Source organism: Pistacia vera, unplaced genomic scaffold (genome assembly GCF_008641045.1).
Source record: "Pistacia vera cultivar Batoury unplaced genomic scaffold, PisVer_v2 Contig842, whole genome shotgun sequence".
Taxonomy (NCBI): Eukaryota; Viridiplantae; Streptophyta; class Magnoliopsida; order Sapindales; family Anacardiaceae; genus Pistacia; species Pistacia vera.
The window spans coordinates 218,901-241,887 of NW_022196715.1; the positions used below are offsets into that span (position 1 = coordinate 218,901).

Consider the following 22,987-nt stretch of genomic DNA (forward strand, 5'->3'; position numbering starts at 1 on the left):
TGTTGATTTTTTAACCAATAAAAAATTAACATCCACTTGACCATTACTCCGTTTTTATAACTATACCATTTCTTGAATGTTTCTATATTTTTATTTAATTACTATCCTATAATATTTAAGAAACGGATAATAAAAATTGGAAGAATCAACTATTATTGGGTGACTGAATGATCAACTAAGACTTTAAATATATTACTCAAAAGGCTTTGAATTCAATCAACTTGGGCTCCTAATAAGAGTGATCACTATTACTGGAGGTTTATTCGCTCATTAACTTCAAGATTCCGAATGATTAGTTAAGATGTGCATAGACTGGTCCAAACATCCCCGATTATTAAAAAAAAATAGAAGAATTTGGAAAGTAATTTTAAATATGCAAAATAAATAATTAGACTATTCATCTAAACTTTTATATTAATTATTAATCACTAACTTGATAATTTGTTAAAATAATAAAACTGAAATTCTACTTAATTGTTTAAAAAAAAAAAAAAAAGAACGTTTCGAGAAACTTGTCCGAAGTTTAGAAAAAGTTTTTGATAATTAAAAAAGGTTTTAGCGAGAACAATTAATAAAATATATGTAAATTAGGAAGAGAAGCAAACAGTCAGAAAGAAATAGTTTAGGTAGTTTCAACCGAATCACATAAAGGTGGCTACCAAAACGTTGACCTCTTGTTCTACTCTCTAAGATTACAATATGAGTAAACGACATATTCCCACCCAAAGTTTGACGAAATCATAAGTTAGTACCATTAGTTCTATTTATTCTAGATTCACACCCTTAAAGTAACAGTGTTATGAATCTTTAGGATTTAGAGGGTGCAATTACCATAATGCCCTTAACTCTAAATTAATAAATTACGTTTTAACTCCTAAATTAGTAGAATTACAAAACTTACCGTTTTATTTTCAAATTATATCAAAAACACCCTCGATCACTATACACCCTCGTCAGAAACAGCTCGATCTGGGCTATTTCAGACGACGTCAAACCCCCTAGTCACCTCCATCACCTTCCACGTAGGTCTTCGTCTAAAACCCCTCTGGTTCCTGACTCATTTGCCCCTCCAATCGCCGGCACCGTTAGACTTAAGGTTTTAGTGTTCTTCACTGGATTCCAGTCAATTCTGACGGTGAAAATCCAATTGGACACCACCAATGCGACCACCGTCTCCAAATCAATGAAATCCCTATGTCCCCAGCAACCATTTCATCGTCATTTGCCGGCCGAGAGTTCGTGTTCATTGGCCCTTTTTCGTTGCCGTGGCTGGCGATCGGCGAGTGATGAGGGGTTGTGAATGGTATGGTTTTATAGAGGGGAGGATAGGGGTTCAAATGGTGGTGACAGGGGTCATTTTGGGTGGAAGAATCGCCAGAAAAGAGCGAAAAACGTCAGGAACGACGGCTGCTAATTTGCATTGGAGGACTGTTAGAGACGGTGGTCTGCTAACGTGCGCCACCCATGTAAAATGACCAATTTACCCCTTTACCGTTACATCAAACGTTTTTCCGTCACTTTAAGGGTGGGAATCTGGAATAAATGGAACCAATGGTACTAACTCGGATTTCCTCAAACCTTGGGTGGGAATATGCCGTTTACTCATTACAATATTTCCACTGTCCACATCTATCTTTCTCTTACGTTTAAATCCCTATAGTTTCAAAATTTATCATAATTTATATCAAAGCTTTTTTAATTACTTAGAAACTTCTCTCAAGTCTTAATTGCTCCTTTAAAGACTAGTTAGAAATATTTTCGGGTGCGTTTGGTTTATTATTTCATACCCTATTCCCAAAATAACCGTTTGTTTAATTATTTAGGAAATACTATTATATTTTTTAATTACTTTTAGACCCCTTAAGTTTATTAATTTCATTAAACACCTCCAGAAAAAAGTTTAAAAATTAACAAAAACACCCCCACCTACCCATAGTTGCTAGATTCCGGCAACCACCATCGGTGGTAGCTGGAATCTGTCACAACGACCTACAAACGGCCAGAACTGGCCGGTAATTCGACGATTTAGCCTTTTCTGGCCAGATCCACAAAATATGGATATCGTTGACCGACAACGACGGTCATATCTTTGGCCATCGCTCACGGCCAAATTTGGCCTTTTCCGGTCGTTGACGATCAGATTTGGCTGGAAAAGGCCAGATCGACGCATGTCTGGCCAGATTCGACTGATCTGCGTTGTAACGCTAGATTTTGACCAGATTCTGGCCGCTGTGGGTGGGTGGGGGTGTTTTTGTCATTTTATAAAATTTTTATATATTGGGGTGTTTAGTTAAATTAGCAAACCTAGGAGTTTTTTTGGTTAATTTTTAAATTTTACCTCGTAATAATCACCCTATTCAACTATCCAATATTATTTTCAAAATCCTATCCAAAATAACAAACCAAACAGACCTTTCGATATAAGAGACTGTTAATTTAATTTTGAAATCACATGTAGAAAAAATGAATTTAAAATATAAGACAACTTCATCGATTTATAGTATGCCAAAAACCATTTTCAAAATGTTAAAATTCATTAAAAACTAAACTTGTAGTATTCATTAAACTACCCTAAATTGTTTATTTAAATATTTTTCTTTAAAATAAAAAAAAAAAAAAAAAAAAAAAAAAAAACCCTTCCTTTTAACAAGAACTGATAATTTTTTTCTCCTTTGATGTCTGAGATAATTCCAATAATTCCCTTTAAGGTTTTTTTAAGCACATTTTAAAATGCCAAAATGACTCAAATAACCCTAATACATGTTGGCATTTGTTTAACTACTATTGAATGGCTTAATAGTAAAAGAGCAAAGAAGAATCTAAGTTTACATGGTCTCTCATGTTTGATTTGTTTGAGTCTCGAATTTGAGTCCTCGCTGCTACTAATAAGGGTGATCATTTGAGCTTTTACTCAACAGGAAGTTTTAGGGTCTCGGGGAATTAGTTGAGGTACACGCAAACTAGCCCGAGCACCCCTAGTCATAAAAAAAAAAAATAATAATAAAAAGATATTTGGATAGTTTATAAAGTCCTCCAAGTTCGATAAGCATGAATACTCCTGATCATAAAAAAAAAAAAAAAAAAATGTTTTTACCTTTAGACCAATGTTTTAAAACCCAACCTGTGGTGAAACCCAGCAAAGTGATCGGGTCTCGAGTTGACCGATTTAACCAGTTTGGCTGGCGGGTCAAACTGGTGTCCAAAAGTTTGAAATCTAACGAAAATACCCCTAAAAATTATGTAAGTCCCTATAGGTTTGAAATCTTGCAAAAACACCTCAAACACCACTGTTGGTGTCGCCGAGTAAGGCCTACTTTCGGCAACAACAACACTCTCCTTCATCACGAAAACACTCTCCCTAGCCTCTTGACCAAAACTTATCTCACCCTTCCTCGTTAGTCGCCCCAATCACCGACGATAACAGGCTTTTTTTGACGACATTGTTTTTCGATTTCCGGTCGATTCACTCACCGAAAATTAACGCAATTGCCACCATTGCAATCATCGGCAATTTCTTTTTAAAAGCCTTAACATTCCAACCTTCAATTGTTCACGGATTGATGTCCTAATTTCTAGGGTTTTCAGTGAATATGAAAACTTGTAATTCAAATCGGTGAAGGCTCTAGGTCCCGGTTGAAAGGTTGGGCTAGGTTTTAAAACACTACTTTAGACAATAAAAGGACGATTTTGTGTATTTATAAAAATTTAGAGTATTCTTTGTGGTTACTTTAAATATTAGAGAAGAAATACAATTACTCTTAAAATGAAGTTGCAATGTCTGATAAGGACTAGAGGTGGAACAAATGGGCCGGGTTAGGCGGGTCAACCCTAACCCGGCCCGCATTAGGCGGTCCGGTTGAACCCAACCCGCATGCAACCCCTTGGGCGGGTCGGGTTGCTATATGGCAACCTGCCAGGTTGGCGGGTTGCTATTTGTTTACAATAGCCAACCCGTCGGGTTGGCCCAAAAAAAATTAAAAAAATAAAAAATAAATTATTTTTTTCAAGTTTCTCCCATTTTTTTTTAATTCTTTTAATTAAACTATTATCATTGAACTCTTACAAATAATTTTACACATTAATATTAAACTATACTTCTAAATCATAAATATTAAAATGTATAAAACTTCATAATATTTGACACATTGTTATTATTATTTTTTATGGTACGTAAAATATAAAAAAATTAAATATTGAAGTCTTATTCTTAAATTTCCATGTCTTGTATAAAATATAATTCATTCTTATGCTAAAGTTTCATCAATCGAATGAATGAATCTAATTTTTCTTATATTACAATTTTATTGTATTAAAATTGAATTAATATTTGAAATGTTAATTAAAAAAAAACTTAATTTAATTGAATTATTGATATTTGAAAAGTTAACTAAAAACAATTTATTCATTTATAAATCATTAATTATTTATTTGAAAAGTTAACTAAATAAAAAAAAAAAAATCAAAATATAGGGTTAACCCAGCCCGACCTGCAGCTTAACCTGGCGGGTTAGGGTTGGTGGGCCGGGTTGGGCCAGCCATTACCCCAAAAATGGCGAGCCTAACCTGGCCTGCCTTTGTTGGTGGGTAGGTTAGAACCAACCCGCCAAAAGAAGTAACCCGCTGCGGGTCAGGCCGGGCGGGTTACTTTTCCACCTCTAAGGACGACAAAGTCGTCCGTCTATGTTCCCACTCCCAATAAGGAATAAAATAAAATTGCAGACGTTGATACTCTTATAGTATTATTAAAGTATAAATTAATTGAAGTATACAGTAATGAGTAAACGATCTTTTTCCCTCCCAAGGTTTGTCTTAATGACACTTTCCCACTTAAAATGTTTCAAAATACCACTTTCTTATCAAAGTTTATAATTCCCACTCCCAATAAGAAATAAAATAAAATTGCAGACGTTGATACTTATTAAAGTATAAATTAGATTAGAGTATATAGTAATGAGTAAATGATCTTTTTCCCACCAAAGGTTTGCCTTAATCTCATCTAAAGAGTTTCAAAATACCACTTACCTATCTAAAGTTTATATTCTGACCAATCACCAGCTGATTCTGGCATCTTTGTAATCCCACGCTACCACCATTATATTCTTTGATCATCACTCACCCAAACCTTTCAAATTTTGCTCCCATCAACCCCATCAATCATTGGAAATGAGTGATTTGTATAACATGCAACTACCCTTTTGAAATCAAATTTTGACCAATCTCAATTGCCTAAATCCAACTTGCCACCACCAAAGACTCATGATATCCCCTCTTCAAAAGTACCAATAGGTTGGACCAAGTTTTCTCTCCATTGGCCGCTGAATCGATAAGTATATTCTGGATAGTAAACAAAATATAACTTTGGGTGGGAAAGTGATATTTTGAAACATTTCGGCTGGCCAAGTAATTAATTCAAACCTTGGGTGGGAAAAGGTTTTTGCTCTTTAGTAATAGTAGTGTTTTTGTTTTGATTTAGCATAAACCCAAAGTCACGCTCTTTCCAGTTTCTACTTCTTATCATCATCAAAATTTAACAAACAAAACAGATTCTACTCCCAAAAACACCAACGCCCAACGCCCAACAACTAAGATTTCTATTCTGACCCATTTGATGTTTTAATCCACTTGATTCATCCAAAAATTCAAAAATCACATTCATAACCCCCACAAAGAAATGGTGATTCGAAAACCCACTTGGAATCTGTGTCTTTTTGGGTTTCTATTTCTGTGCATAAGTTATGCGCCCAATTCACTGGCCCGGTTCGTGGTGGAGAAGAACAGCTTGATGGTGACATCGCCGGAGAAGATTAAAGGGTCGCATGACAGTGCGATTGGGAATTTCGGGATTCCACAATATGGGGGAAGCATGGCTGGGACTGTGGTGTATCCCAAGGAGAACCAGAAGGGTTGTAAAGGGTTTGATCAGTTCAGGATTAAGTTTGAATCCAAGCCTGGTGCTTTGCCCAATTTTGTTTTGGTCGATCGTGGAGGTATCTTGGCTTTTCAGATTTTTTTTTTTGGTTGATTTGATGATTTGTTTATGTGCCCTTTTGATTATTTAAATTAAATTTGTTGGTTTGTTTTTTGGTTGATTTATGAGGTAAAGTTTTAATACTGTGGTTTTTGTTATTATTTTGATTATTTTAAGCTTGTTTTAGTCATTTGGGAGGTAGTCTTTTGAAGTAAATTTGGTTTAATCTGGTTGCTTTGCTGAGATTTTAGGTTTTTTTTTGTTTTTTGGTAATTAATTGGGAAGTCTTTTAGGTTTTTTTATTTTTTTTTAATTGTTATTTTATTATTAAGAGATATTCTTTAATATGGCATTTTGCTTGCTTGGTTTAATCATATCACAGATAATCGTTTTGTGGTTTGTTTAGTAATTTGCTTTGTATAACATTAGGTTTTGATGGTTCTGTTCTCTTTGACATATAGAGTTCTTTTTACCCAAATCAAGTGCAGTTTATTGTGTTTTTATTCTTCTCTGTTATTGGCATGTATATTTTCTTATGGATTAAAAAATTCTTTCGGAATTATGGCATTTATTTGAGGTTTAAGTAGTTTCTTATGTTGATTGAAGTGTTGTGTTTTTTTTTTTTTTTTTTTTTTTTTTTTTTTTTTTTTTTTTAATTGGGAAAATCTGATCGGAATTATGATGTTTAATTGGTTTTCTGGGATTGATTGAGTTAATCTTCTTTGGTATTGCACTAGATACAGATTATACGTTTTTTTTTTTTGGAACCAACCACATTTGCATTCAAAATTCTAGGTTTTCATTTTGTTGAGTGACTATGACTCTTTCCGAATGAGCTATGAAAGTCCAAAGAACATTTGAGCTATGTTTATTCGTGGCTTTTTTTTCGTGTTATGGTGGGAGAAGCTGGCCTTATAACGTGAAATATCTTTCTTAGGTATCCAACAGAACTGAAATATTATATCTTGTTCAGGCATTGGAAATGATTCTACTTATAGGCTTGAGTGTTATCTTATTCATACTTGATGATATTATGATATGGTTTCAATTATTGGGGCCAAATGCTGTGAATAGTTATAGTTATGTGGATGTGGGGTAAAGTATTCCTTGTATTAATTTTACCCCCAGACTGAACCCCTTTGATATAAGAATGCATTCATAGGTGATGGAGATTTAAAAGAACTTACTTGATATCCTTTTATTATGAAAATTAGCCAATGACTTGAAACCTCTATAGAAAAGTTGGAAGCTGGAATTCAATGTGAAGATACTTCCTAGCCTGAATTGATGCAAACCTGTTCCTTTTTGTTAAACTGGCATCGTCAACCTTCTTGACAGCGGATACGCACATTATTATTCTTTAACCAAACACTAGGTTTCTTGTCGCCCATATTTTATTTTGATGTTGGATATAGTTCTCTATCTGCTTGATATGAATTCTTGAATGTGCTTCTTTTATAAGCTATTCTCCATCTCTGACAATTATTCTCTTAAACTTTTTGACTATGAAATGCTGGTTTGTGTTGGAATGAATGTGATGTAGAATCAACAATTGAAGTTTTTATTATTTTAGGAATATAGAGATATTACTTGTTTAAGTCGGATCTGTTACTTGATTAAGATTTAACTTTCCTAAATTAGGTTTTCCTATTTGAGTAGAATTTAAATGACTTTTTAAAAGTAGATTCATTGCTTCTTGTTTTGTTAAGGACTTGTCTATTATAAATAAGCCAATCATTTTTTCTTTGGATGTAGACCTGGAAAAAATAATATGATGAATGATTGTGTTCCCCTTAATTTTTCTTTTTGTTCTTCTAAATTTTTTCTTCCTTCTATCCCTATTCACTTTAATTTTTATTTTAATCTCTATTCTTCTATTTGCTTCTCTTAAATGTTTGCTCTTTGCTTACTGTTTCTCTCTCCAATCTTCTTTGATCTATATCTTTTCTCCCTGTCCTACGTCAAAGTATTTTATTTTTTGTTTTTCATTTGAAAGGAAAAAAAAAAAAAAAAATCTTCCTTCAAATTTGAGTCTTGGATTATGTTTTCTGCTAGCTTTAATTGTAGAAATGACATTTAATGTTTTGTGTTTCTTTCCAGATTGCTACTTTGCTTTGAAGGTTTGGAATGCCCAGGAAGCCGGTGCTTCTGCCGTACTTGTTGCAGATGATGTTGAGGAAGCATTAATAACCATGGACACACCTGCAGAGGATATTTCATCCACAACATATATTGAGAATATAACTATACCATCTGCACTTATTGATAAAAGCTTTGGTGAAAAATTAAAGAAAGCACTCAGTGATGGAGAAATGGTAAACGTGAATCTTGATTGGAGAGAAGCTGTTCCACACCCTGATGACCGTGTGGAGTATGAGTTGTGGACCAACAGCAATGATGAATGTGGAGTTAAATGTGACATGTTGATGGCATTTATAAAGGATTTTAGGGGTCCAGCACAGATACTTGAGAAAGGTGGCTACACTCTTTTCACACCCCATTATATAACTTGGTATTGTCCTCAGACATTCACTTTGAGTAGACAGTGCAAGTCGCAGTGCATCAATCATGGAAGATACTGTGCTCCTGATCCTGAGCAAGACTTCAGTTCTGGCTATGAAGGAAAAGATGTTGTTCTTGAGAACTTAAGGCAACTATGTGTGTATAGAGTGGCAAATGAGTCCAAGAAGCCCTGGGTGTGGTGGGACTATGTAACTGATTTTCAAATCAGATGTCCTATGAAGGATAAAAAATATAATAAGGAATGTGCTGATGGTGTAATTAAATCTCTAGGTAAATAATTTATCATTTATCTTCTGATTCTTAGTTTAGAGGCCATTTATGGCCTCATGGAGAAGAGGATGCTGTTCTTTGATGACAAATGATATTTAGATGTTCATTTGATGTCTCAACAGGGCTTGATAGTAAAAAGATTGAAAAGTGCATGGGAGACCCAGAGGCAGATGCTGATAATCCTGTTCTGAAAGAAGAGCAAGATGCCCAGGTAATTGTCCTCTTATTTTGTACTGTTATTAAATTTTAGTACATCTTGATATATTTCCCTTTCTGTTTCAAAATTGGTGTTCTTAGCTCAGTTATACATAATCTCTTTGACAAGAGCACTTTCTGTAGGTTGGTAAAGGATCAAGGGGTGATGTAACCATACTGCCAACCCTTGTTGTCAACAATCGTCAATATCGAGGTCTGCATGTGATGTTATATTTTGTAGATAAAAAACTTGGACTTTTTCCCTTTACTGAAGTATGTGCTGCTTCTTGCAGGAAAGTTGGAGAAAGGTGCTGTCTTGAGGGCCATCTGTGCTGGTTTTGAGGAAACAACTGAACCAGCTGTTTGTTTGAGTGGTGGTAAGTTTAAATTTTAGTCTGATACTAATTAAGGAAAATGTGTTACACTTGTTGGGTCATATATAGTTTTCTGGTGCAACTATTGATGTCTCAAAGCTTTTTACCTCAAGTGTGCTAATTGAATCTTGAAATTGGAGAGGTTAGAACATATTCAGGACCCTTTGGTGGGAGTTGGAACCTTCACTGGGTATGGTTTAACTCTTGGAGATTTGTTTGTTTTGAACATGAGTTCATGAGTAAACTTTTTTCGGTGGCAGATGTAGAGACAAATGAGTGCTTGGATAATAATGGGGGTTGCTGGCAAGATAAAGAAGCCAACATCACAGCCTGCAAGGTATGGATGTAATCGTTTGGTTAGGCAGGTTATTGTTTTGTTTCATATTTATTTCAATTGATTTTTTTGTTTATTTATTTAGCTGAGTTATTGAGTTGTTTATGCTTCTAACAGGATACATTCCGTGGGAGAGTATGTGAATGCCCCCTGGTTGATGGTGTGCAGTTCAAAGGAGATGGTTACAGCCACTGTGAAGGTGAGATTGTTGTAAATGTAGTCTCTATATTTGTGTAAGTTTAATTAAGAGATGAATTATTTACTTTTTCTGTGTAATATTATTCTGAATATTTGGTATACAAAGAATATAGGATATTTGCAAAGAATGTGAGTTGCTTACCAAGTATTTATAGGAAAAGAAAAAACAAGAAAGAAAAGAAAATTATAAGTTTCTCAAAATAAAATAGTATTTGGGATACAATGCTGGGGCCATGCAAGGCTTTTTTTTCGGAAGGGGATAGTTGGAATTTGGCAGACTAAACCTATCCCAACACAGATCAGGCAGTTTAAGTTTTTCCATGTATCACCTAGGTTGAGATGTGTAGATATTGTTGACCTCAGGCTGAGCCGTTTTATGTGCATTTATCAAGATTCACAAAAAACCATAATCTCTACTTATGGGCCAGAACAAAGCAAGGTATCATAAATTTTGAATTTTTGCTTCAGGTCAGATGTTTGAATTTTTTGAGTTGTAATTTCAGACACTTTTTTTTTCTTGGATAAGTAATTTCAGACACTTTTTTTTTTCTTGGATAAGTAATTTCAGACACTTAATAGTGCTATATTATAATTTAAGCAGTAAATTTTCCTTTTTTTTTTTTTTTTCACAGTTAGTGGTCCTGGAAAGTGCAAGATAAATAATGGAGGTTGTTGGCATGAGTCAAAGGATGGGCACACCTACTCTGCCTGTTTGGTCAGTGATTTTCTCTTTACGAATTCTTATTTGCTCTCAACACACTTTTGTACTCACCACCAGAATTCATGTTCACATATTCATGATTCTTTGAACAGGATTCTGAGGGTGGGAAATGCCAGTGTCCTCCAGGTTTTAAAGGTGATGGTGTCAAAAGCTGCATAGGTGAGAGATACTTCCATTATTATCTTATTTTATTTTGCTCTTGCCAAGATGAATTGAATGTAAAATTTGTTTTACTGGGAACTAGTGGTATATGTCATGAGAAGAATCATAGGTCCTTTTCACAATGGACAAAGACAATTTAACATCTTATGTGCAACTCTTTCAACAGCATCAAAAGTAATGAGTACAAGGAATCATAACTCTGTGATAATGCTAGTTTACTTTTGGCAATTATGGCTGCATACACAAAATGGTCATTGATGTTTCATGTGTATAGTCAACTTTGATGCAGAACAGGAAATCTCTGCTGTGCAGGTGCAGCATCTTAAAATCCAGCATTATAACTTTTAGTTATATTGTTTGATGTGAATAGGTTTCAGATCTATTGGAAATTGATTCTAGGTGCAACTTTTCGATGATTGAAAAGAAGAAAAGGGTTAAGAGATTAGACCTAGGTCCTAGGTCATTATACATGGGGTTCATTAGCATTGACACTTAGGAATGAGTGCAATCACACGCCCAATGAAAGCTTCAACAGTCATGAAAATTCTGGATTATTCTGTTTGTTTTTTTAATGTAATTGACCGAGTACATGTATTTTTAGTGTAATGTATATATTGTTATTTTGGTTTGCAACTAGTTTTGGAATATGGAAAAAGTAATATGTAGTAGATGTGGCTTAGCTCCTTCCTACTAAAAGTTTTTCTTTACTATTGAAGACAAGTCAAAGAACCAGACTAAGTTTGTCTCTAAAGATTTTCTCTGTACATACAGATATTGATGAATGCAAAGAGAGGAAAGCTTGTCAGTGCCCTGAATGTAGCTGCAAAAATACCTGGGGGAGCTACGAATGCACTTGTAGTGGGGATCTTCTGTATATCAGGGACCATGATACCTGCATAAGTGAGTTTGCCAACCCAAGATTGCTTTTTCAATACTTTCCTACTTGTAAATATGTTTGTGCTTTGCTATGGTTCTTCTCTTGATGTTCTCTCCTTGTTAATGACAGGTAAGAGGGCTACAGAAGTTAAATCTGCTTGGACTGCCTTTTGGGTCATTCTAATTGGCTTGGCTATGGCTGCTGGCGGAGCATATCTCGTTTATAAATATAGATTAAGGGTAAGTTTGGGCTATATATATATATATATATACTATTTTCATTCCTTAGATATAATTCTTTAATTAAATCTTGGTTGCATATCTCTGCTTTGCCTATGTTGGTTGTCCATATTGATTGTGTACAACCCCTTGAAGTATTGCTTTTATTATTATATGGGCAAGTTTTTCTAACTTCTGATATAGTGTGACCCAAATAGGCAACTCATGTTGTCAAAAACTTTCCATTAAAGGAGGTTACTGAGAGATTCAAGGAAGGATTTACACATTTCAAAACTGCTTGAATCTCTGTATTCTTAGTCAAAGGGTATAGAGGCTCCTAACTTTATCCTATATTTGACCTTATCGATCCATTATTGTACTAGGATGCCTGGTATATATATATATATATAAAATACTTTGGTTGAACATCTGAAGAGATAGCTTTTTGGTATGCCTATATTTGTCATATGGTCTTCTATCTTCATTTGCTATTTCGGGCATGTGGCTGATTATTCAAACAAGAGCCAGCCAGTTTGATAGATAGGCAAATTATGATTTTGTTTCTTACAGGAAAAAGAAAAGTTGTAATACGTTATTTTCACACTTTCGGGTTGTTGATCTTTCTTTATCTCATTCTCTGTTGCCTTGGCAGTCATACATGGATTCTGAGATCAGAGCCATAATGGCACAGTATATGCCTCTGGACAGTCAAGCTGAAGTTCAAAACCATGTGAACGATGAACACGCGTGAAAAGGAACCATGAATCTTTCAAGGATTCTGACAATACAGACTGGATGTGTTTTGATGTCATTCTTTGTTACAGTCTAAAATTATTTGAAGCATGGATATAATGTCTATGTAATATAAATGTTGGAATTGGACAATAATGAAATGCAGAATAGAGGTAGTCCTGTTGTTTGTTAGGATTGTAACATGTTGAAGAGTTGAATTAGGAATTGCATTTGGGGCAAAGAAATTATAAGGGATTTGGCTGTAACGTTTAAGAATTTTCCGTTCCCATCCCTTTAAGATTATTATTTCCCCTAATTTATATGACAACTCTAAATTCATTTTATGCCTTCTAGATGGGGATGAGCATTTTCTCACTGACTATTTATTTTTAATTTTAAAGAGAAATCACTGTTTTATTTGTACTTATTGGAGTTTAAATATAATATTGTTGGTTTGTTTCTATTAAGGTGTTTGGATATTGGCTATATTACTTGGTCATTCTTTCTTGTGGGATTAAATATTTATCTTTTAAGAAATTTTTTTCCCTGCTTTTAATAATAGGAAGATATTCAAAGTATATATTTTTATTGGGTAACTTGAATGGAATAATTATTTCTCCTTCTCCTCTTGATTATGACCTGTCACTAGGGTTAAGTTGTTATCTGTAAATTTGATAATTATAATGGAAGAAGGTATTCAAATGTGTGGTTTTGGGATATTTCCCTACTCGAAAATAAGTCATAATATGCTCATTCACCATTGATGCAGAGTCATGACTCAAAACCCAATGCCAAAGAAACATATGGAATTTATAATCCTATCCATAACCTTCAATATAGCCCTAACAATTTACATGATCTTTATTTATATATAATATATATATTTGAAAATGAACTTGTTACATGTACCCTTCATCCCATATCAAAGTTTGTGTCATAACTCATAACACAAATTGTCTCCCACGTTTAATATATGTGCCTCTAACCTTTTTGGCACAGAAATTCCCAAATTTTGTTTAGATGAGGCCAACGAGAAGAATAACACTCGGAAACTAGTGAATTTTCTGAAAACTCGAATACAAAGTAAGACTTGTTGCAAGGGGGATACAAGGGAATAACATCTTAAAACACTTAAAAGAGAACACCAGGGAGAGGTTTGTTTTTCAACAAGGAAGAACAATAACGAATGAAGGCCTTTACGGATGCTAATGTGATTGAGCAGGTTCCATAAGTATAGAAGATCAGGTTTTGTACATTTGTTGGAGCTAAAATCTTATGACTTGGAAACGCAAGAAGCAAATTATTGTTTGTAAAAGCAGTGCTGATTCCGAGTTTAGAGTTTATGGCACAATGAATGCGTAAGCTTGTCAATAAATCCTGTAGAATATATGATAAGACGAAATGCGTGAAGATTGATATTTTACACTTCATAAAAGAGAGATTGGAAATGGACTGATTTGCTACATCAACAATATGTGGATCAAAATGTTAGTCTGCATTGAGTCCAGGGGAGTAGATTGAAATTAATTCTAAGATTTATTTTGAACAAGACTTCTAATTCGAAGATTCATCAAACAAGGTTTTTGCTTTGAACAATAATGCTGTAAACATCGGAAACTGCATATCCATTGATTTGTCTGAAAATAAAAGCTGTTTGAACAAGTCCATAACACATTTAGTACTTGGTGTTGTGTCGAAGACTTTCTCAGAGAAGAAGAAGCAGAAGAATTGGTAAAAACATTTCTATTATATTCCGCCGATGAACAATGGAATTGAACATATCCTATGAATTTCTCATAAAAAATTACTCTCATGAATTTGATGAGAGAAAATTATGATTACTTGTAAAAAATAAATTCATTACATGATGGCAAAAGTTTTATTATATATGAACTTGCTATTTGTATTTAACAGAAAATTCAAGAATGGCCCTCAATTATCTTCCACATTCACCTAGGTGCAGTGACTTTGAAATGATCAAGTCCAATGTTCATTCCATTGTAAGCAATAGGAGCATACATCCATAGATCGTCAGAGCTTAAGAGCTGCAAAAATCGAAGCCGAAACAAGCACAAGAGTTAAATCAATTAATCAATGTTTTTTAAGAGGTTCAAATTAATTACAAATGTCATACATCTTATTCTTATTTTGCAATTGATCTTACCTTAATTTGGAGTTGTAAAAACTTCACATACTGGACAGCTTCTTCAAGCATTGTGCTAATGTCAACCTTTGTTCCATTAGGAACAAGGTTCTGTAAAATTCTGAGCCTCTCATTGATTCTTTCTCTTCTTTTCTGCAAGAAGGAGAAGGGAAAATGTTAATCAATCAACTTTCTACTGATTCGCAGTAAAATTAAAATTTTGAGTGATATAATTATTAGATACTTACCCTTGCATACAGGCTTTGAGGATCAGTTGCTGAGCCCCTACTGGCTCTAGTTTTGCCATTGAGGTTGAGAGCTGCCTTCTCTTTTGAGCTCAAACTTGAAGTCTCTCCTCCATTTAGTTCCTGAGAGGCATTCGAATCGTCGTCCGAGCAGCAACTGCTTGAGGTCTGCCTGTTAAGACCACCTTTACTATTATCTTCCTGTTCATTGTTGCTTGGTGAAACAGTCTTCTGGTTTTTCCTCGGCCTGGAAATCTTCTTATTCTTTTGAGCCTACATTGTTAAACTATAATCAGTAAAAACTTTTACCTCAACCAGAAAAAAAAAAATAAAAATAAAAATAAAAATAAATTGGTAACAAATGTTTCATATTGTACTCACATCAGTTGTGCTTCTAGATCTTTTCCTAGAGTTCTCAGATGAGTTGGTGATGATTTTCTCTTCAGGAACTGGCTCTGGTAGTTGCATCCCGGATTCATTTTTGGACTGATTTTCCTTATTGCCATCGCTCATCTCTTGGTTCAAACATTCATCGCCTTCAATTAGGTAAGAGGTGGTGTTGTTTGCATCCCCCAAACAAAAATCCATTGACATGGAACTTGTATTATTAGTGACCAAAATTGGATGTGAATCACTCAAATAGTGGCTTTCCTGGCTGGATGAACTTGGAAAAAGAACAGTACTACTACCACCACTATAACTATATGAACTAGTATTATTATTACCAGCATCCAAAGAATAACAAGAACCTTCATTAAAACCTGACAAGTTTATTGTTGATTCATGATGGCCAGGCCAAAACGCTAACGCGTTTCCGAAGTTTGTGTTGCCATCTAAATCATTCGGAAACTGACAGTTTCCGAGCAGTTGGGCCATGAAATCAGCCTCCTCATTGGTAGACATTCCACTTAGAGATCCCCACTCTCCCTCTACAATAGTTCCCAAAGACTCCATATTATTTTTCCTTTAGAGATAAATGTTTTTAAGTAGTGTTTAAAGAAGAGAAATAAGCTCTCAAATTCGGAAGATTGCTTGAATGGGAAACAAGGTTGTGAGACATATTTATACCCAACAAATGAGAAGAATGTTCTCAAAAGCATTGACTTCATTTGTGTAACAATATCTCATTTCATATTTATCAATTATTAGTATGCAGAAAGACCCAACACCCTGTAACTAATTTTTTCGGAAATCCTTAATGGGGCCACGGTACAACTCAGAGAGACCAAGTTCACTCAATAATACAAATAAAATAAGGAAACCTTTTGAGTGGCCTCAAACGTCCTGGAGACTTAACTAAATGACAAAAACGAAGAATAAATTAAAGATTCAAGCTGAAAAATATAACTGCGATTAGTTGGGATAAAAAACTAAAGCATTGAATTGAAAGTGAGATTTGGGAGGAAGAGAATCACACCTGGCAATCTTGAGAACGTGGGGGTGTTTTTTCTTAAAATAAATTAAACATAAACAATTGTGTTTAAACAGTATGAAAATGAAAATTTTTATGTTAACAAAAGGACGGCCAGATCGTGGAGATGAGTATGACATTCTCAAATACTACATGGAATCAGACAGTATTATCTGGTTACTGGATACTTGTCTCCTCCCTTCTTCATTACCTAACAAGTGTTTCTTCAAACTTCACAAATCTGAATCCATATCTATTAAAAATTCTGATCAAATTTTTCATTGGACGGTGAAACCAGATTTCTTGTATATTTTTAAGCTTATTGCAACCGTAATTTCCAAGTTCATGGAACAGAAATGGATTTTTGGACGGTTTATAACAAAGTAATGATATACGCATACAAACTAACTATTAATAGAAATTATTTCCTACAGTCTGATATAGCAACGACCCTGCATATTTGATATGTAATATTTTTTATGTGAAAGTTTGTACAGGGTAAAATAAAAGTTCGGATTCAATGCAAACGGGTAAGAGAAACTGGCCAATTACACTGATTATGAAATGTTTCTAACTTCTATGAAGCAATAAAAATGTCAGGAAAGGGATTCACAAAATTATGATTCATCAGCTCTATATGAAATATATAGTTAAGTTATTTCAAGATGGGGATTAGGGCATGTTCAACTATACACATGCTCATTTTCTGTAGTCACAATGCTAAAATATTTAACCAGAATCCAATAATTAACTAAAGCAAAGATAATTTTGGCACAATTGATTTATTTTGTGTGCCAGAAGATGGTGGAGGTTTTTGTTTGTTTTTTTATTTTTTTAATAATTATCAAGTTCGATAAATAATTTAATATAAGTTGATGACAAATAATTGAAGGGGATCTGGAGATAATCCAATTTTTTAAGGTTGGTAGCAGAAAAGAGGAAGAGGAAAGAGAGTGGTTTCCTTGGAATTTATATCCCTTGAAAACAAATAATTTTAAATAACTTCTAATCATTGTAAATCTACAAACCCAATCATTCGCAAAATTTAGTAAACATAAAACAATAATATCTACCATTTTACAAATCTACACTTTCTATTCACTAAATCTACCTATCTATTATATCTATTACTAAATTTATATCTATATTTTATATTTTCTCATCATTCTTATATTTAATATTAACAAACACATGTCCTTAAATTTGACCATCTAACACCAATGTTCTTCCTCTACCCCTTGAAATATATTAAAATATTCATATCTAATTAATCTAATAAATTTTTTGAAGTGTTTTTACTTAATTCAAAACAATTTTTTCATAAAAAGAATATATATTAATCGTATTTCTAATTAATTGAATGATTATGCCGATCTAAATTATGAACGTCATTCAAATTCTTGTATTGTTCAAACCTCATCGATTTAACCGCTATATTAAATTTTAATTATATATCTAATTAATGTAATAATCATCTTGACGCAAATTCAAATTTATTAATAATCTTGATTTACCAAATCTCGATTATTGGTTTTATTATTAATAAAAAATATTAAGATATGTTTGTTAAATATAGAAAAAGACAAAATTTTACTTATTTCAATGTATTATTAAGTATTTTGTTTTTCTATTTGACTGTTCATATATAATTCATTAATATAATGAAATTAATTTTCGATTTGTGTTCTTAACATGTGACATTAAAAATATATATCATAAAAATACTAATAACATTTTAATTACACATTCTCTAAAGGCATTTAAAAGTACAAACATATATTTCAATAAAATCAATTATCATTATTATTATTATTATTAAACACTTAATTGTTATATATAAATTAAATAATAAGATGCCCATCTCATTATAAATTTTTAACTTCAATCAACTTCAACTGAGAAGGTATTTAATTAGTTTTACAACTTGAAGAATATCTAAAGTGATATAAGTTGATTTATTAACATAGGATAAATGGTAGTTTATAGAGTAAAAAGATATTCATTATACAATTATAAAAATGTTGATTATGTATTTCTACTATTAAAAGTAGTAGCCATCCCATTTCAGATTTAATTTTTCAATGTTTAATATAAGTAATGGTAAGTAATTAGAAGTTGAAGAGGCAAATAATTAATTAATGAATTAACCATGCATGAAACAGAGCCAATTTCTTAAACCACAGCTTGCTTAAACCCTAGTACAAAATTAAAATAAAGTTTCTGAACTGAGCTGTAAAAGTTTATTAAACTGACATTAACAAAGATTCGGATCAAACCCTTGTCAACCCTAAAACGGAAAACTCGTTGTTATAATTAAGCAATAGAACTCCATGAATGATTATTAATAAACTGAAAAAAGCAGTGAAGAACTAGTCCAATTCCATGGCCACATCCCAAAGTCCTTCCAAAGATTCCGGCGACTTTAACGCCCCAGTTACGCTTAAAACAAAACATATTTTTTTCTTAAACAAAGAGCAAAGGAAGCTTCCCATATGGATACAGATATAATTGTACACTTAATTTGATATAGAATTGTGTTCGTTATATACACCGTGCTCATATTTTGAAATAATAAGAACTCGCCAGCCGGCCATATGCACGATCTCTTGTTGGCTGGTACAAAAATTTTAATGAGTTTCTGCATAAAAACAACTCGTTTGGAATGGAATAAAATCTCGGTATTACAACAATATTGGAAAACCCTCATAAAATCTGATTTTGTTCCGCACATGAGAATAATCACATTTCTTGTTTGTGTTCATTGTTTCATTTATGGCTGGCTGCTCGCACGACTCATTAGGGTTTCCATAATTTGCAGCTTTCTTTTTTCTGTTTTGGATAGAGCTGGCAGCTGGTTCACAACCATTTTCCCATTAAACAAACCCAAATGACATATTTATATATAATTTGTATTATCATGATGAATTCATAATGTAATTAGTTTCATTTGTTTATTTTCATTCTCTATGTTTAGATTAGGGCTCAATGTGAAGAGCTTTGGTGTTTCAGCATCATGAAACATGAATATAGTCCAGTATAACGCCACGTGGTTTCGATATTTGCTCCGAAAGTAACAATAATTATGGGGATTAATTTATTTCTATTGACTAGAGTAATGTACTTTTGTTGTTTAATTAATCATGGAATTTGGGGGATATCAAATATGGAATGAGACTTTAATGGATCGACCGCATGCTCTTAGAATCTGTTATAGTTTTATGAAAGATAAGAACGAAGACGGAAATTAAAATAATTGCACATCTTATGGATTATAATAAGCTTAATCACAGATAAATTTAACTTGATTTAATTGTTAAATTAGATGTATATCTTAAAATTTAATGGGGGTGATGCATTGGTGCTTAATTGCATGAGGGGTTGTCATGTGTAGGATCTCTGTGATCGGAATCTCATTAATATAGGGAGATTGTTTCACATGTAAGAACTGTTAATTTGACTAAAAGGAACAATTCACAGCTCCAATTTGAGTAATAATAATATATAGTTTGTTTCATCCTTGAGATGTTTGCCTTTGTAGAATTTGTACATAAGAAATCGCTCGTAGAAAGAAATTTGTTAAATTCGTCAGGCTTTAACATTTATTTCATCTCGATGTTTTGATTCCAAAATACTCTTTGTTGTATATATATAATTCATAAATCCTTTGAATTCATTGTATCAAGTTTCAATTGATAATTCGGAAATTCCTGAACTTAACATTAGAGTCTCTCCGAACCTTGATATTCCGAAAATCCTTTGAAACCAAACTTCAATATTTCCATTAATCCTTCAAAACTTGAACTTAAACCAAACATTCTTCGATTGAGAATTCAGAAATTCCCTGAACGTAAAATTGGACTCAATGTCGAATCTTGATATTCCGAAAATCCTCCAAAATCAAAACTTATTTCCAAACTTTAATATTCTGAAAATTCTTCAAACTAAACTTAAATCCTCATTCTCATGCCAAGTGATCAATCCCCACTTAAGATGATGAGACTAATAAGGAAAAATAATTTGCGAATAGTAATTTTTTACAATAAATTGAAAGTAAATGATAGACTTTAATAGTGAATACTATATATATATGCCTTTTCCTCTCCAGTGAAATTTCCACTTTCTGTATTGTAATTGCTCATTTCCGATTTCAATTCTTAACAGCAAATTAGTGGCTGGGATATTGTCATCAAGATGTATTCTAATCTTACATATACACGAATTAATTTAAATTGTTTCCTTATGTTATTTATTGGAATTTTTACGACTTTACATATTTATCTCAACATTTTTACTATATAATTTCAATCAAATTTATACACCCGGAAAATAAATGAATCTAATCTATGACCTATTTACTAATAGATATAATAGCTACGTTTAACCATGTGTCTAAATTTTTTATTCAAGATGGATTTTACATTCAAGAAGGTGTTTTAACCTTCATTGCCTCGTTAATATCGTAGCATCTAAATAGTCTATCTTTAGGACGGACATATATAATCAATATCTTAATCAAATCAGATAGAAACGCAGTTGTTCATGTCTTCTGTCTAAATCAACAAGATCTTAGACAACAAGATCCCATCCAATTAATGTTATACTGCAAAATCAAATTCATTTCGCCGTAAGGTAATATTACATTTACAACTTAATCTCATAAACTTTTTTTTCACAAATCCAACATAACAGCTCGCAATTGATTTCTGATAAATTTTCTTGTTTGACCAATTACAAACTGTCACGTCAAGATTGTAAGAGAAAATTTGTAATAATGAGTTGTGAGCCACTCTTCACTGTTCGTCTTAATTACTAAATTAAGCTTGAATTCATAAATTCATTTTCACCTCGTTATAACAAATATTAAACGAATGTTGAATTTAATTTAATTAATTATACTATTTTCTTTTGTAATCATGGAAACTTAGTTAATTCCTCAACTTGGTTGTCTTTTATTAAGAGGCACTTATTGGTATATTATTTTTGATCAATTAATAATATATAACAGGTGCTTTGACGACTGGATAAGGTGTTGATTTTTCTTGTAATTTTTTTTTTCTTTTTTAAGTTAATTTAATGATGATTTTAAAGAAACAACCAAAAATTATTTCGTTTATAAGGCCTGCCTCCGTTGTATGAAAAAAATGGTGTTCACATGGAAATTATTTATATCTTTCATAAAACCTTATTGTTTATTTTAAATGGGTTGTTGGCCTTTCGGTTCAGAGTCAGACTGAGCAATAAATTAAAACATCCTATGTGTTTTCATGTTATAAAACAGTGCAAGTTGAGAATATAATTTGGTTAACGAAATATTGTATGATTCTTTTTTTTTTCATTTTTTGTTTGTTTGTTATCCTATTAGACTAAACTTGCCATAATTAGCTTATTAAGTCAAACATATATTTCTAAAAGCATGGCTGTCCTCTGCATTATTGGGGAAATTACGATATAAAAATAAGCACTAATAAACAGTTAGAATTAATTTGAAAGTATTTTATTGTAAGAGTAATATTATATATCTCAAATTTTGACATTATTTTAGACAAACAAATTAAATATGTGACCACATAGCTATAATTTCTAAGCATTTATTTTATATACCACCATATGAGATTATTTGATATGATCGTACCCAAAAAAAATTGGAAATCATCCAATACCTCCCTATAATTGTTTAATAATTTAACAAGGGTCTTTAATAATTATAGGAAGTTTTAATGGTTTCCAAAAAGTTAGGGTGCATTTCATAGTAAACAACCCCACAAAGGTGTATGAAATAAACCCTAATTTATAGCTCTAAATTAAAGTTACTTTACTTTGATATAAAACTTAAAAGATGTGTGAAAGTACTCTTAGCATAAATGAACTTTCAATTAAAATGGAATTTGTTTAAAAGTATCGAAAAGCAATTATTTTAAAAAATTATTTATCATCTATTTAAAAAGAAAAATTATAAATATTCTCCTGTGTCCAAAATGATAATTCAAAGTCTATTTCTTTCAATGTTTAAATTCTGTTGGGGATTGGTTAACACTTCGGTGTTTAAGTATCCATTTTAATGTGCAGCGGAATATTACCAAATTGATTAAGAGATTTCCAGTTTTTAAACACAGCAAACATAAGTGCAGAAAGTAAAGAATACAGCCATATACATGATTCGACTAAATCCACATTTAGCCTACATCCATGGAACCTTGTCCAGATCAAAATAATCCACTAAGTCAAAACACATTATGAGATATAGTTCAAAGTTGATCTAAGTTACAGTAAAAAGAATTCCCTGTTCAACTTTACACTTAGCACCACACTTTGAATCCTTAACGTATAGCAACTCCTTGGACCTTCTTCTCGCTGGGAACACATCCGTGAGTAGCTTGTGAACCACCAAGCTTCAACCACCGACGCCACGCACTAGCATCAGCAAAGGAACCACGTTCTAAAAGTCATCAAGTCTATGTTTGATATGGTGAGGTTTTGGCACAAAAGAGAAATGAACCTTGAACCTTAAGAGATAGAATACTCTAAGAAATTCAGAGTACAATGAAACAAATTGTCAAAAGGTTAGATTCATTTATGCAAGAAAGAGTATTATATAATGAAGGATTTCTTGCTCAAC

General features: G+C 32.7%; 2 protein-coding genes across 2 annotated transcripts; one reads left to right on the forward strand and one right to left on the reverse strand.

The window, feature by feature from the left end:
* The first annotated feature begins 5,497 nt into the window (after nt 1–5,497).
* LOC116118407 (vacuolar-sorting receptor 3-like) lies at nt 5,498–12,995 on the forward strand. Its single transcript, XM_031404391.1, has 12 exons — nt 5,498–5,987; nt 8,069–8,761; nt 8,884–8,972; nt 9,101–9,170; nt 9,250–9,333; nt 9,591–9,667; nt 9,782–9,863; nt 10,495–10,577; nt 10,676–10,742; nt 11,517–11,645; nt 11,752–11,861; nt 12,493–12,995. The coding sequence occupies exons 1-12, from the start codon at nt 5,672–5,674 to the stop codon at nt 12,589–12,591; spliced, it is 1,899 nt and encodes a 632-aa protein (XP_031260251.1). The 5' UTR covers nt 5,498–5,671; the 3' UTR covers nt 12,592–12,995.
* A 1,526-nt stretch (nt 12,996–14,521) lies between these two features.
* LOC116118404 (transcription factor bHLH84-like) lies at nt 14,522–15,914 on the reverse strand. Its single transcript, XM_031404387.1, has 4 exons — nt 15,342–15,914; nt 14,964–15,233; nt 14,737–14,868; nt 14,522–14,617 (listed from the first exon to the last, which is right to left on the reverse strand). The coding sequence occupies exons 1-4, from the start codon at nt 15,912–15,914 to the stop codon at nt 14,522–14,524; spliced, it is 1,071 nt and encodes a 356-aa protein (XP_031260247.1).
* Between the last annotated feature and the right edge of the window lie 7,073 nt (nt 15,915–22,987).

Excerpts from the sequence above, each read along its gene's own strand:
- LOC116118404 (XM_031404387.1), bottom strand. The coding sequence starts at position 15,914 with ATGGAGTCTTTGGGAACTATTGTAGAGGGAGAGTGGGGATCTCTAAGT. Across the intron at positions 15,234-15,341 it reads GATCTAGAAGCACAACTGAT|GCTCAAAAGAATAAGAAGAT; the intron begins GTGAGTACAATA and ends TTAACAATGTAG. Across the intron at positions 14,618-14,736 it reads TTTTACAACTCCAAATTAAG|CTCTTAAGCTCTGACGATCT; the intron begins GTAAGATCAATT and ends CGATTTTTGCAG.
- LOC116118407 (XM_031404391.1), top strand. The coding sequence starts at position 5,672 with ATGGTGATTCGAAAACCCACTTGGAATCTGTGTCTTTTTGGGTTTCTA. Across the intron at positions 9,864-10,494 it reads TGGTTACAGCCACTGTGAAG|TTAGTGGTCCTGGAAAGTGC; the intron begins GTGAGATTGTTG and ends TTTTTTTCACAG. Across the intron at positions 11,646-11,751 it reads GGACCATGATACCTGCATAA|GTAAGAGGGCTACAGAAGTT; the intron begins GTGAGTTTGCCA and ends TGTTAATGACAG.